At 41.5% G+C, this 13,277-nt stretch overlaps 1 protein-coding gene across 2 annotated transcripts in view; it reads left to right on the top strand.

Annotated features, from left to right (window-relative positions):
- THADA (THADA armadillo repeat containing) overlaps positions 1 to 13,277 on the top strand; it is a 358,452-nt gene that overhangs the window by 250,566 nt on the left and 94,609 nt on the right. For both annotated transcript variants that reach the window (XM_030800262.1, XM_030800261.1), the window contains one exon: positions 1,805 to 1,920. In XM_030800262.1, coding sequence (XP_030656122.1) covers positions 1,805 to 1,920 — 116 coding nt within the window. The remainder of the gene's footprint in view (positions 1 to 1,804; positions 1,921 to 13,277) is intronic.

A 13,277-nucleotide genomic window follows, 5' to 3' on the forward strand; every position in this document is an offset into this window, starting at 1 on the left:
TCGCTCTCCATTCCTGGTGAATAACCAGGATCACAATTGTCTGGTTTGTACCCAATGTGACAGAATTGTAGGCTGATTTTCATAAACCAGAGCTACCAAGCGTTTCAAAAACAGTCTTGTTTTTGCCAAGTAAGGTGAGCAAATATAGGACTAAGTTTAAACATCCATCAGGAGTTATTTTTGAAGTGATTGCTTCTAAATGAGAAGCATTTGAAAATCTCACAGATTTCTTTACAAGTAAATTCCAAAGTCATGTATTTTGCTGGTGTCTGCTGATTAATTGCGATCCTGTGACACCATGAAAAGCCCTGGTGGTTGGTTTTGTGCAGCTGTAGAGAAAAGTAAAGCAAAGCCCAGTGACTTTGCCAGCTCTTTCAGGACAGTGGGGATTCAGGCTGAGGGAGGTATTTTTTCCCTCTGGCAGTCACCACATAAGAACAGAAGCTCCAGCCAGACCCATTGCTCCAGACTCCACGACGGGTGGTTTGGGTCCCTGCGGGGGTGTGGTGAAGGCATGACATTTGATCTGTTGCTTCTGAAATAACAGATCCATTATTAGAGAAAGCATTTTCAGTCTCCACATTGGGACTTGTGTGCACTCTCCTGTACAGTTACTTCTGTTTAGAAGAAATTTATTTTGATTCTCTAAACAGAAGGTGCTTGGCATGTATTTGTTGTTGGTGATTGCAGACGTCTGACCCAGTAAAACCTGCCAGCTTACCCATTCAGGGTCTGATGACTCTGGATTGATTTTATCTGGCCTTTTCTGTTTCTCATTACTCCCTTCCATATCTAACTCTCAGTTATTTCACTATTGTCAGCCCCTTGTTGATAGGAGAGAAAGAGAGGAAAACGTTGAATCTGGTTACACAGAAAGAGTCATTCACAGCTCTAGAGAAGGATATAATAGGGAAAGAAAACAGATGTTATTAAAATAGACTTTCAGAGTTCTTAGTGTGTTTATCTATGCTTACTTTGCTGCACCCGTCTCTTCCTCTCGATTTAGATAAGGAGGCTGGAGACTGAAGGATTTCTCTTGACATGCATTTTTCTCCTTGGCACTAGCCAAGGTCAAAAGATCTCATTTATGCTCTTGTCCTTATTCTTTGTCTGCTATAGATTTGTACTCCTCACAGAGGCCTTGCGGATTTCATTGCTGAATCCAGTACATACATACATGCATACGTGCATATACACGAGTATCCTTGTGTAAATGGGGCACGTCTTCATTGCTGCATTCACTCCTGATATCGAAAGGATGATCTGCTAAAAAAAAAAAAAAACCCTAAATAGTTACAAATATCACTGCCCAGTATTTGCTAAGGCAAGAATTAGTTTGACCTACCTCTTTAGCCAAGACTGTTCTAATGAACTCAGACATGTAAACCAGTTTAGACTCTCAAACAATGTATTTTTCTTTAAATTTAAGACTTTGACTTTAAAAGGCACATTTTATTTTCATGTGTTACAGCTAACATAAAGATGTTTGCATTTCTTTGCTGAAATCAGTGTATAGGTTGTTTGTAACTAATAACCTCTTGTGGCAGATGATTGTTGGGCCACAGTCATCAGTTTTGGGGATTGTGTGAGAAACCTATAACAAGGTATGGATTAGGGACTTGGGTTTCTCGCCACTGCTACATCCTCCAAAACCAACATGCCTTTCTGCAAAGAGACCGAGCTACATTCTGCAGGTGTCTGTTTTCTTTGAGGGGAACATTTTAAGGAAACTTAAAAGGGAGGAACTGAGCATTTAGGAAAAATATATTTTCACAGCAGGATTTTTTTTTCTTTTTTGGTTTAGGTTTTTCATTTGTTGCAAGCCTACTCAGACTCCAAACACAGAACGAATTCAGACTTCCAGCACGAGCTGACTGACATCACTGTTTGTACCAAAGCCAAACTCTGGCTGGCCAAGAGGTATGTTAAAATCCCACATGAGCAAGGAGTTATCAGGGGTTAGAAATACATTTGAGAATTGCTGTTTCTAGTTGTGGGGAGTTTTAAAAGTCATTGGCATGAGTTTTCTAAACTTATTGGAGTATTTATCCTTTTAGAACTTTGGGTTGTGGTAAAGAAAGAAAAATATTTTCTGGACAATTTTTCTAAAACTGCTAAGTGACTGAGGGGCATGTAATATGGCTTTTTATCTGCCCACCAATCAGCTTGTTTTTGTTGAAACCTGCTGTGTGCCCAGTCCTGTGTTAGATATTATAACAATGAAAGTCAGTAATTGACTAAATCACGTGGTACAGACTCTTAGGTGCCATGGCAACTCAGAGATTAGAGATTGCTGTAGGCTTGAGCAGGCACTGAGGGACAGATAGAGTGTGAATAGCAAGAGGGGATGGAAGTTGCCTTTCTTAGGTGGGTAGTAAGGTAGCTTGAATAAGCAAGGCAAAAAAAGAATAGAAACATATTTTTCATCCTTGCCATTGTTAGTTTATCCTGGAACTTAGAACATTTACTGTGTGAAAGATGAAGGAGTAAAAGGAATTTCTCATATAATATACAGGGAGTCCTCTCTGTAACGCCATGTTCAAAATCTGTGTTGCAGGACTCTAGTGGTGGTAGGATAGTGTTAACTGCAAAGGCCCCCGGAGGTCCTCTGTAAGTTCCACCAGAGTAGCTCCAGAAGAGGCACATGTGTTAGTGTTACCACCTTTCCTGCCATAGTACACGTATTTAATTAAGAGTCAGTTTATTGGCCGAGTGTGGTGGTTCATGTCTGTAATCCCAGCACTTTGGGAGGCTAAGGCAGGAGGATTGTTTGAGCCCAGGAGTTCAAGAACAGCCTGGACAACATAACGAGACCCCATCTCTACGAAACAATGACAACAACAAAAATTAGCTAGGTATGGTGGTGCATGCCTATAGTCCCAACTACTTGGGAGGCTAAGGCAGGAGGATGGTTTGGGCCCAGGAGTTTAAGGCTCTAGTGAGCTATGATTGCACCACTGCACTCCAGACTGGGTGACAGAGTGAGACCTTGTTTCAAAAATAAATAAATTTCTGATGCTTAGAGTTTGAGAAACAAACAAGTGAAAAAAAAAAAAGTATATTGGCTGTCTAAGGTAGAAGCCTCTCTTTTTTATTTTTCAAAAAGTATGCTTTTGGTCACTTTTGTTGGGCTCTCTACCTTCTATGACAAGTCAAGTAATGGGCTGTGTGAGGTTCTCAAATCAGTTTAATTCAACAAAGCATTGTTGAGCGCAGGCTACGTGCTAGCCTTTGTGTTAGGAGATGTAGGAATACAAAAATATAAAAGAGCTAGTCCTGGCTCCAGGGACTTCCAGGAAGTGAGAAAGATGTGTATAAGTAATTTTCATCTGGTGTATATTAAGTATTATAACAAATGTCTGTAGTAGGTACAGCAGTACCCCAGAAGAGGGGTGAGAGAGGGCTGACATCAAACTGGCCATCAAGAGTGAGCCAGAATTTTGCCAAGTGGCTAAGACAGGTAGGGGAATTCCAGGCTTAGATAATAGCATAGGCAGAGACACAGCAATATGAAACAGCACTGTAGGTTTGCAGAACCATAAGGAAGTTAGCCCTCTGCAACCTAAAGTGTAAGGCACAAGTGGCAGAGAATGGGGCTCAGGAAATATGCCCAGGCCACACAGTGAAAGCTCCTGTAAGAAACCTTTTGGTGAAGGAGCCAGTGGTGGATTTCCCAATGTGTGAATGTGTGTGTTTCAATTATTGTCTCAACATTAATAACTTTGGACAGGGATATTGATGGAGAAATTATCTTGCGTCTGAAATGCCAGTAAAGTTATTGGGAGCCTTTCATTTTTAGTCTGTTAGTCTATTCTCCCTTTTTTTAGACAGGGTCATGCTCTGTCACCCAGGTTGGAGTGCAGTGGCGCTACCACAGCTCACTGTAGCCTTGACCTCCTGGGGCTCAGGTGATCCTTCCGCCTCAGTCCCCTGAGCAGCTGGGACTACAGCCACACGCCACTATGCCCGGCTAATTTTTGTGGGGTTTTTTGGTGGAGAAGGAGTTTCAACAGGTTGCCCAGGCTGGTCTCCAACTCCTGGGCTCAGGTGATCCACCTGCCTCGGCCTCCCAAAGTATTGGGATTACAGGTGTGTGAGCCACTGCACCCAATCTGTTTTCTCCATTTTATTTAGAGAGTAGGAGTTGCTTACCCATAAAGTGTTTACCCAAGCCTAGTACCATTTGCCTTCTGTGTGGCTCTTAGCATCCCAAAGATACATATCACATCAGTACCCTCAGCTGTTTGCCAGGTAATAGGCCACTTCTTCCTACCTGTTATTTCCGGGGAGCAAGAAGTCAGGGCTGTCCAGAAATTATCCTCTGAAACCTGCTTCTAGCCAGGACTGTCCCAAGTATCCTAACACTCTAGTTCTTAAAGTGCTGTAAGGAAGGAGTTTGTGTCCCCTTAGCTTGCTACTCCTTCATGCATCTCATAGAAAGTCATTATCCACTGGCTTCCTGAGTCCATTACCTCTTGTTGGATGAGATGGAGGAGATGGAGCAGCAGGCCAGCCATTGAGTGGACCTTCATGTTGTGCAGTGCCTGGAGATGGCTGACAAAGCTGCCATCAGCTTCCTCTGCAGCCAAGAGGAAGAGAAGTCCTCCTGGCCTTTTCAAACCTGTCCTGTGGTCCCTATTGCTGTTTTCTAATTGGGCTTTCCATTCTCCTTCCTTCTGCTCCCCACCCCACTTCTGATTTTTCTCCATGATTTTCCAGCTCTAGAAGACAAAGGAATGAATCACTGCAATTTACTGGGTTTCCACCTTCCTTGCCCAGAATCTAGGAAAGCCACTTTTCTGTTTCCAGTACAGTCAACTCTCTATTATCCAAGTGTGAACTTTCCGCTTTGTGGGTGGTCTGTAAATGGTTCCTAACACCAGGCTTCCTTTTGCTCCCCAGCACACTTTTACAAGTGTTAATCAGGATGTGTTCAGAGCCTGAAATAGAGTTTAGAAGGAAAACATACTGCCAGACAGCACAATGCATTCCAAAGCTATGTATCAGTTTTTCTATATCATCCACATCATTGACAGGATAACTTTGAGGTTCCTAAATAGCAAATTATAGAACTGGGTATAAGTGATGAAGCCTCAGTGTCACATGCCTGCCCTGTCCCTGAGGTCCTCTTGTTCCGGGAGTTGTCTGTCTATACTAGTTAACTCCATGCTCAGACGAACCCCCTCTCGTCCTAGCCGTCCCTTCTCAGAACATACCCCTGTCTTTACTTTCTCACCTGCCTTTCCCATGAAGATATTACAGTGCAGAGTATTCCAAATTCAACTACTGAAGAGGCTTTTTTATGTCCCTGGTAATTTACACATGAAAGAAGAATAAATGTTCCTTTGAGTCTACTAAGGATTTTCTGTATCTTTTGAATATAAGCTATGAAAAATTAATGTTTTTGCAAAGAAAAAAATGTTGCCTTAAATTTTAACACCGACACCCTTTTCCTTCCATAATTTATTTGATCATTAGCCTGAGTTTGTTCAGTCCCATAAGTACAGAAATGCTAGTGGATATGTATTTGTCCTTTTGTTCTCAAAGAAAGTTTTTAAAAAGTTGATTGGCTCCATTGGATAACCAATTCAGTCTTTAAATTTTGACTCTGAAATTGAGGGAACATAAAATGAAGACTTTTGTCCTATATTTGTGTTTTGACTTTGCAAGATTAATAGGGATTTATATGAGGTGATTAAGCAATAGCCATGGAGTTGTTGGGGAATTTTTGGTGATGAATGGTCAGCTGGCAACGTGGCTTCAGGAAAGGACTGGGCTTCTGCTCTTACAAGCTGCTTTTCTTTCTAAGATGTCAAAGCCTTAATGGAAATCAGCTCATTAATCCTTCAAGTCCTTTCCTTCCTCTTTTCCTCCACCCCTCCCTTCTTGATCCAGTTTACCGTCTGTCTCATAGGTCTAAAGCAGTTTACTAACTACTGAAAGAAAACTAAACTGACCTAGACCAGAAATGAAATGAGAGTAGCCATCTAGTAGGGGTCTGCTGCTGGCCTGGAAAGGATGGCAGTGGGCATCATGAGAGAGGAATCACCCAGTCTGACACTCATGCTAATTACAAAAACTTTTTTTTTTCAAGTTTTTTTTTTTCTTTTTCTTTTTATTGATGAGGTCTGTGCTGGACTTGAACTCCTGGGCTCAAGCAGTCCTCCCACCAGAGTCTTCCAAGTAAGCCAGGATTACAGACATGAGCCCCATGCCCTGCCACCCTTGGTATTTGCAGATTCCAGCTCTGCTGTCCCAGCTAGATCGCTTATTTACTTTGGCTGAGAGTTGTAATTAGCATTATATTAGGCTTAAATTTTTCAGAAGTGAATTTGGCTATCTTGTTTCTCCTTTGGTTATAAAAGAAAAAAAATAAGTGTGTATGTGTATGTTTGTATATTGCATGTGTGTTTCTTTTAGTAAACTTAGTGAACTAAATGAACTAGTCAGGGCTGGGTGCGGTGGGTCATGCCTATAACCCTAGCACTTTGGGAGGCCAAGGTGGGTGGATCACATAAGGCCAGGAGTTTGAGACCAGCCTGGCCAACATGGTGAAACCCAGTCTCTACTAAAAATACAAAAAATTAGCTGAGTGGTGGCACACGCCTGTAGTCCCAACTACTTGGGAGGCTGAGGCATGAGAATCGCTTGAACCTGGGAGGCGGAGGTTTCAGTGAGCTGAGATCACGCCACTGCATTCCAACCTGCGCAACAGAGAAAGACTCTGTCTCAAGAAAATGAATGAATGCATGCATGCATGCAGTGGATGTGATAACCAGAAATAAATATGTGCCCTACTAAAATTTTTTCACCGTTTTTCCCTTCGTTGTTGTATCCTATATGCTTATCATAGAAAATTAGTCAAGTACAAAATTTGGAAGAGAGTAAAAGTCTATTCTTACCACAATCTGTAAATCACTATTATTGGTTAAGAGTTGTATGTAATTCCTTCATCTTTTTTCCCATGCTTTTTTTTTAACTTTGTCAAGGCTATACTGTATATGTAAGTTATAGCTTCCTTCCTTTTTCACTCGACAGTATCATGAGAGCATTTGTTATTATTTCAAACTCTTTATGATACAGCTGCTTTGGAAAACAGTATATTTCCTCAAAAAATTAAAAATAGAATTACTATGTTAATCCAGCAATTCCAGTTTTGAATACATACCCAACAGACTTGAGAGTGGAGTCTCAAAGAGGTTTCCGTAGCAGCATTATGCACAATAGCTAAAACATGGAAACAGTTCAGGTGTCCATTGATGAATGATGAATGGATAAACAAAATGTGGTGTATACATACACCAGAATATTACTTAGCCTGAAAAAGGAAGGAAATTCCAACATATGCCACAACATAGATGAACCTTGAAGAAATTATGCTAAGCGAAATAAGCCAATCACAAAAAGACAAATACTATATGATTCTACTAATACAAAGAGCAGTCAAGACCTAGAGATAGAAAGTAGAATAGTGGTTGCCAGGGGCTATGGAGAGGAGGGAATGGGACATTGTTTAATGGATATAGTGTTTTAATTTTACAGGATGAAAAGGGTTCTGCCCTGTGTGGGACCAGTGCTTTGTTGGCATGCAGTGTGTTTATCATTTTGAAGAATAACAGTCTGATATTCTGGTGAGAAAAACAGGCTCTCAGAAATACAAGACCAGGTTCCAAGGTTACAAGGAAAGCAACCTTGGGAATAAATTTTTTGCATGAAACAGTGCTGATGAGGGGAAGAGATGGTAGAGGGAGCTAATGTTTGTTGAAAGCCTGCTCAATGTACCAGACCTAATGACTTGCTACCCCAAGTTAATTCTAATAATCCATCCACTTCCCTGTCCAGCTTCCCTGTAAGTGTCCCTCACACCCCCATGCAGTCCTCCATGTGCCCTTTCATGTGTACCTCGTCTGCTTCTCCATCCCCCTCATCCATACTCCAGTCACTTTCCTGTCTCCTCCCCTGTCACCCCCTATCCATACTCCCATCTGTTCTCCTTTTTCTGTCTTACTTACTGGACCCCACTGAGCTGAGTGGTGTGCTCTTGGAGGGCCTGTGGATTTAAATGTATAAGGAAAATAATGCTTATAGACACAAAGCTGAGGCTTTTGTGTAGCAATCCCAGTTCTTCCCTAGGGGGTCTGTGGCCAGCTGCAGAAGTTCTGGTTTAGGATTCTGTTTTGCTTTACAACAGCTGAAAACAGCATTTATTTTCTAACCACTAAATTTATTCACACAAGAGACTACACTTCCCAGGCAGAAATACTGGGTTTTAGGTCTGCTTCCATTTTCCCACTGTCCTTTAGCTCCTTCCCAAATCCCTCATGGATTGGTCCCCTCCCAAAGAAAGAGATCCTTCTTTCGCAATGACTTGAAATAAAAAGAGGCCATAGCCTTTTGCCACAGCTGCAAGTTGCTGTTTCACTTCCGTGCCGTTGAAATGAATCCAGTCCAGGATGATTGTTAAAATATTCAGATGATCATGTGGCATTTTAAGGCTATCATTTGTGGTCCATGCCAAAATTTTAAGGGAAGCAAGTCTTAACAGGGATCGCTAGCCACACAGCAAGTTTCCAGGCATTGCTAGGGGTTATGTTTTTGCCTTTTGGTTTGTTTCTTTTCTTTCTCTCATTTTTTCTTTTCTTTCTTTCCTTCTTTTTTTCTTTCAAAAAAAAAAGGATCCTCCTTTTTTTAATTTTAGAAAAAGTTATTTTTTTTTTTTTAGGAAAAAAATGGAAGAGGTAGTAACTGCTTTTCAATTCCTAGATTTTACTGGAAGAGAGAGGTTCTCATTGGGACCCCTCTTTAATCCTCCAGCACAGCCTGTTCAAAGTCACATGAGTCTCATGCAGATTTGAATGACGAGAGAAATGAAGTTGGTGTATTTTAAACCCAAGCATGCTGACATATGTTCACTTCCCTTTCAGACGTCTCAGGAGTGTCTAAGGTCATAGTATCTCCGGATGAGATCCTGTTTGCGTTTTTTAAATACAAAAGGAAACATTATCACATTTCAACCCAAGCCAGTGGGACAAGGTGCAAAACATTTTCTTCATTAAATATCCCTTTTACAAATACAGCCTCAAGTTTTAAAGGAATAAGCTGTTTGAGGAAAAGTGAAGTTTGAAAATATATGAAGTATTTCTTGTTGACAGACTGAGCTTATGGAAACTAGTCTGGGTAAAAGCAGTCAGAAGTGATCAATATATTACACTGGGCCTTTGAGCAAGTCGTCCAAGATCAAAGCTTCTTTATACTGCAGCGAGAAATAAAAATAGGCCTTTTACGCAACTGCACACACACCAAGAATTCAACCCCCAACTGCTGATGCTTTCTACTTTTTAAATATAGAAATCTGCAAACCTAACCTGGAGATGGCAGTTAGTTCAATAGAGGGCTCAGAAATCTCTGCCTTGTTCCACTTGTAGCTGTTGGCTTATTGGGGTGTTGCTGTTGGAAGATTTGGACAATGTTGTCATTGCTCAGCTTGCAAGGGAGTGCAGGCTTTAAGTGTCTTCAGCACATTCTCATAATATTATGTAAAGCCCTAATGTAGTGGGTTATTTTTTTTCCTTTAGCATGTAACATCTTCCATCTTTTGGATAAATTAACACCTTTGTTACCTTCATTGAGCCATTCTCAGTCAATTAAAGCCAATTCAGAGTCACAAATATTACAAGACAATGGTAGTAGGCACAGTGGGAAATATATGAATGAATGATAATTATCTCTGTTTCAGAAACCCCACAAGTAAGACAAGTATGGATTTAAATAACTGTAAACAAGATTGTGTCAATGCTAGAATGAGTCAAAGTGTGTTGCAGAAGCAGAGAAGGGAGAAATAAATGCCAGCTTGTCAGGGTAGGGGTGTCAAGGAAGTCTTCAGGAAGAGGGAGAAGTCTTTAAAGGATAGGTGAGTTTAATTATTAGATAAGGTTAATTTTTTAGCATGGTGGCATGGGCCTGTAATCCCAGCTTCTTGGGAGGCTGAGGCACAAGAATTGTTTGAACCTGGGAGTTGGAGGTTGCAGTGAGCCAAGATCGTGCCACTGCACTCCAGCCTTGGTGACAGAGCAAGATTCTGTCTCAAAAAAAAAAAAAAAAAAAGATAAGATTAATTGTCTCAGATTGGAGACTGAGTAAAGTTATACTTGTATAGTACCTTTGTTGCCAAGTAAGTTGTGAAGGTCTCATTGCCCAAGTACACAAAAGGAATCTTAGTACAACGCCCAGCATTGTGGGAACCTAATTGTGTGTGTGTGTGTGTGTGTGTGTGTGTATTAGGTATATATAATGGAGTCTCTGTTGTCAGAGTTCAGTTACGGTTGAATCTAAATGAAAATTTAGACGGTGAAGCACGTAGAAGTACATACAGTAAGTATAAGAGTTCAGAAAAGAATGTGGACTAAGATAGTCAAGGAAGGCCTTCTCAGAGGAGTTAGATATTTGAGATGGGCAGAAGAGCGGGGTGTGATTTGGAAACACCAAAAAGTAATAGGAAAAGAGCATATCAAGATGGTGGACCAAATGTGTAGTGGGATACTGGAGGGAGTGCATGTGATATATCACGGGCCAGTGGGGAGATCAAGCTGAAGGAAAGCTGCTGTGCTTTAGAGAGCAGTGCAAGATTTGATAAGAGACCAGTTGTGGAAACCCTCAGATGTCAGCCAGAGGAATATGGACCTGATCCAGGAGTTAAGAGGAAGTTAGTGAGCTCTGGCTGACACTGGTAAGTAGGCTGCTATCTATATGCACATGAAATACACTAAATGCTTCACATCTTTCCAACCTCGCTCAGTGGTCATCAGAGTTCTAGTCTCTCTTAAGGATTAACAAAAATCTCTCTAGTAGCAGTCCTTGTCACCTGGAAGCCCCTGTTGCCTGCCTGGGCAGCTAGTAATGGGAATAGAAATATTTGTATGCACTTGAGACCACATGGCTTTTGTCTTTCCAACATTGCTAAGAGTACCACAGAACCACAGAATTTACAACAGTAAAGGGAATTTGAAGATCATCTAATCCAGTGGAATTCATTCTTCAAACAAGCTTATGTGGAAATTCAAGATATTGAAGATAGTAGAGATGGTTTCAATATGGTCTAAACTGGGGTGGGGGCCCGGAGACCCACTTGCATGGCTTCCCTCCTATTGGTAGCCCCAGAAGGGACTAAGAGAAGCACCCTAACTCCCTATTTGAAAACAGTGATCTAATCTAAGCTGATATTTGTAGAAGAGGTAATAGACACGGGGGCAGGCAACTTCTTCCTACTTGAAAGATATGGCTGTCTCAGAAGATGGCTCAAGTTAGGGATGTAAATAGCAAGTTTGTTTTTTGCCTCTTGACCTGCTTTCTTCCTCTCCCAAGGCATGATCATCCTTGTGGAAAATTCTATAACTCCATGTCCTTGGGCTGCCAGGGCCCTCTCTCAGGAGCTGCCTTCCATGGATACGGCTTCATGCTCCAGACCTTCTTGCCATCAAAACTTAACTATTCTATATCCCTTTTCCTCACTCTCAGCTGGCTGGCTGTCCCTAAATTTTAATATGTAAATAAGTTTGTTCTCCCGGGTTACACAGCTGTTTTCCAGTAGTGACCTGGTAGAGACAGCACCTTTAACTGAAGTCAGTAACTGACGCAGGCTTTACGGCAGTGCACTGGCCTGGCAGAAGCACGTCTGCTGTCATATTAAGCTGCTCAGCCCTGATACATTTGTCCTGTGTGGCTGGGGTTTCGGCCACCTCCAAGAGGGCTGTGGGCAGCATGAGCTGGTCTTACATGAATGAGCCAAGGGAGCATCTTGGAGAGAGGCCCTCCTAAGTCTCACTATCCTTTCCTTCCCCTCAGCTGCCAGTGATGATCAGGCTTCCTCAGCAATTAGAATGGCCTGGGGGCCTCTGGGAATAACACCTTCCCACGCAAGTTCAGGGGCTCACTCTAGGACTCCCTAAGCCAGACGGGTTCTCACCAGTCCGCAGGCTCTGCGTTCCTGGGTAACCACAAGGACAGTCACATCTAGAGGCACTTGGTGAATGGAAAGCCTCTAGCCAGAAAACACGGTGCGCTGCCATTGAGGAGAGGCAGAGAATACTCAAGGTTAGCAAGTCAAAGGTCTGGCCCCTGCTGGACTACTGCCCAGCAAGGTGTTGCCTGTAATTTCCTTAGGCCTGAGTTTTCATCTGTAAAGTGGGAAGCTCTAAAATGAAGGTGTGAAATAGAAGAGAGCAGGGGAGGGCATAGTGATAATGGAAGTGTAAACATAAAAGTGCTAAGAAGATATGGGAACTATCTATTGTCAAATAAGGAAGTCTCTATCAACATAATCGCCACGTTGAAAATGTGCCTTTATGCTGGTCCTCACAGAAACAGCTGCACTTGGAGCCTTGCTTTTCACCAGACTGGCTACCAGGATATAACACCAGTCTACGTGATTTCTAATTGCTTGACCCAATGTCTCACTTTTCACCTGATTGTGTTTGGGACACATGGATACAATTTGTTTTCTAGAAAACCTTGATTCTATTCTTGGTTTCTGCCCTTATCTTGGCTACGTCACTTGAGCTACTTTGTTGATTTGTAAAAATGGGAATAATAATTTCTATTTCTCTTCCTTCTTAAGAATTTTATAAAGATAAAATAAGAATACTTTTTAAAGGGAAAACTTTTAATATAGTAAGACGTTGATATTGTTATTATCATTACTACTATTTTTACCAAGGCTAGTTTCCAAGTGTGTACCTTGCCAAATTCACGTGACCACGGTCCTGTTGACGGTGCTGTTAGAAATTCTCCCCTTGTGATTTACATAGCTCAGGCAGCATCCAGAAGATTTCATCCACCCCACCTATTTATCCTTTTTTATGCTTTTAGGGAGAAAGTAAGGTTTGAAAAGAAAGGGGACTTCTGTTAACATTCTATATGATTTGAAGGTATATATCTTCCAAGCCCCAAACTGTATAATAAAAGTTTTCTTGGATACTACTTTTCTCCCATAATTCCTAGCACATAACTTATTAAGTTATTAACCAGCAATTACTCTGGCAGCATATTAAACTTTACTTTTAAACAAGTCACAGAGGGAGGGAAACACGCATCTCTCATAAAAGGAATAAAAAACATACACCCTCTAAAACAGTTTCCCCAGGCTTTGAACAAATCCCAAGCCCCACACCAAGGTCTCTTTTTCATCATTCTCTGCACATAGCTTGAGTGTTAGTACAGTAATGAGAACAAGATGCCTAATAGAAAGATGGAAAAATATGAGGATTCTGGAGGCTCCCTGG

Source organism: Nomascus leucogenys, chromosome 19, assembly GCF_006542625.1.
Source record: "Nomascus leucogenys isolate Asia chromosome 19, Asia_NLE_v1, whole genome shotgun sequence".
Lineage (NCBI taxonomy): Eukaryota > Metazoa > Chordata > Mammalia > Primates > Hylobatidae > Nomascus > Nomascus leucogenys.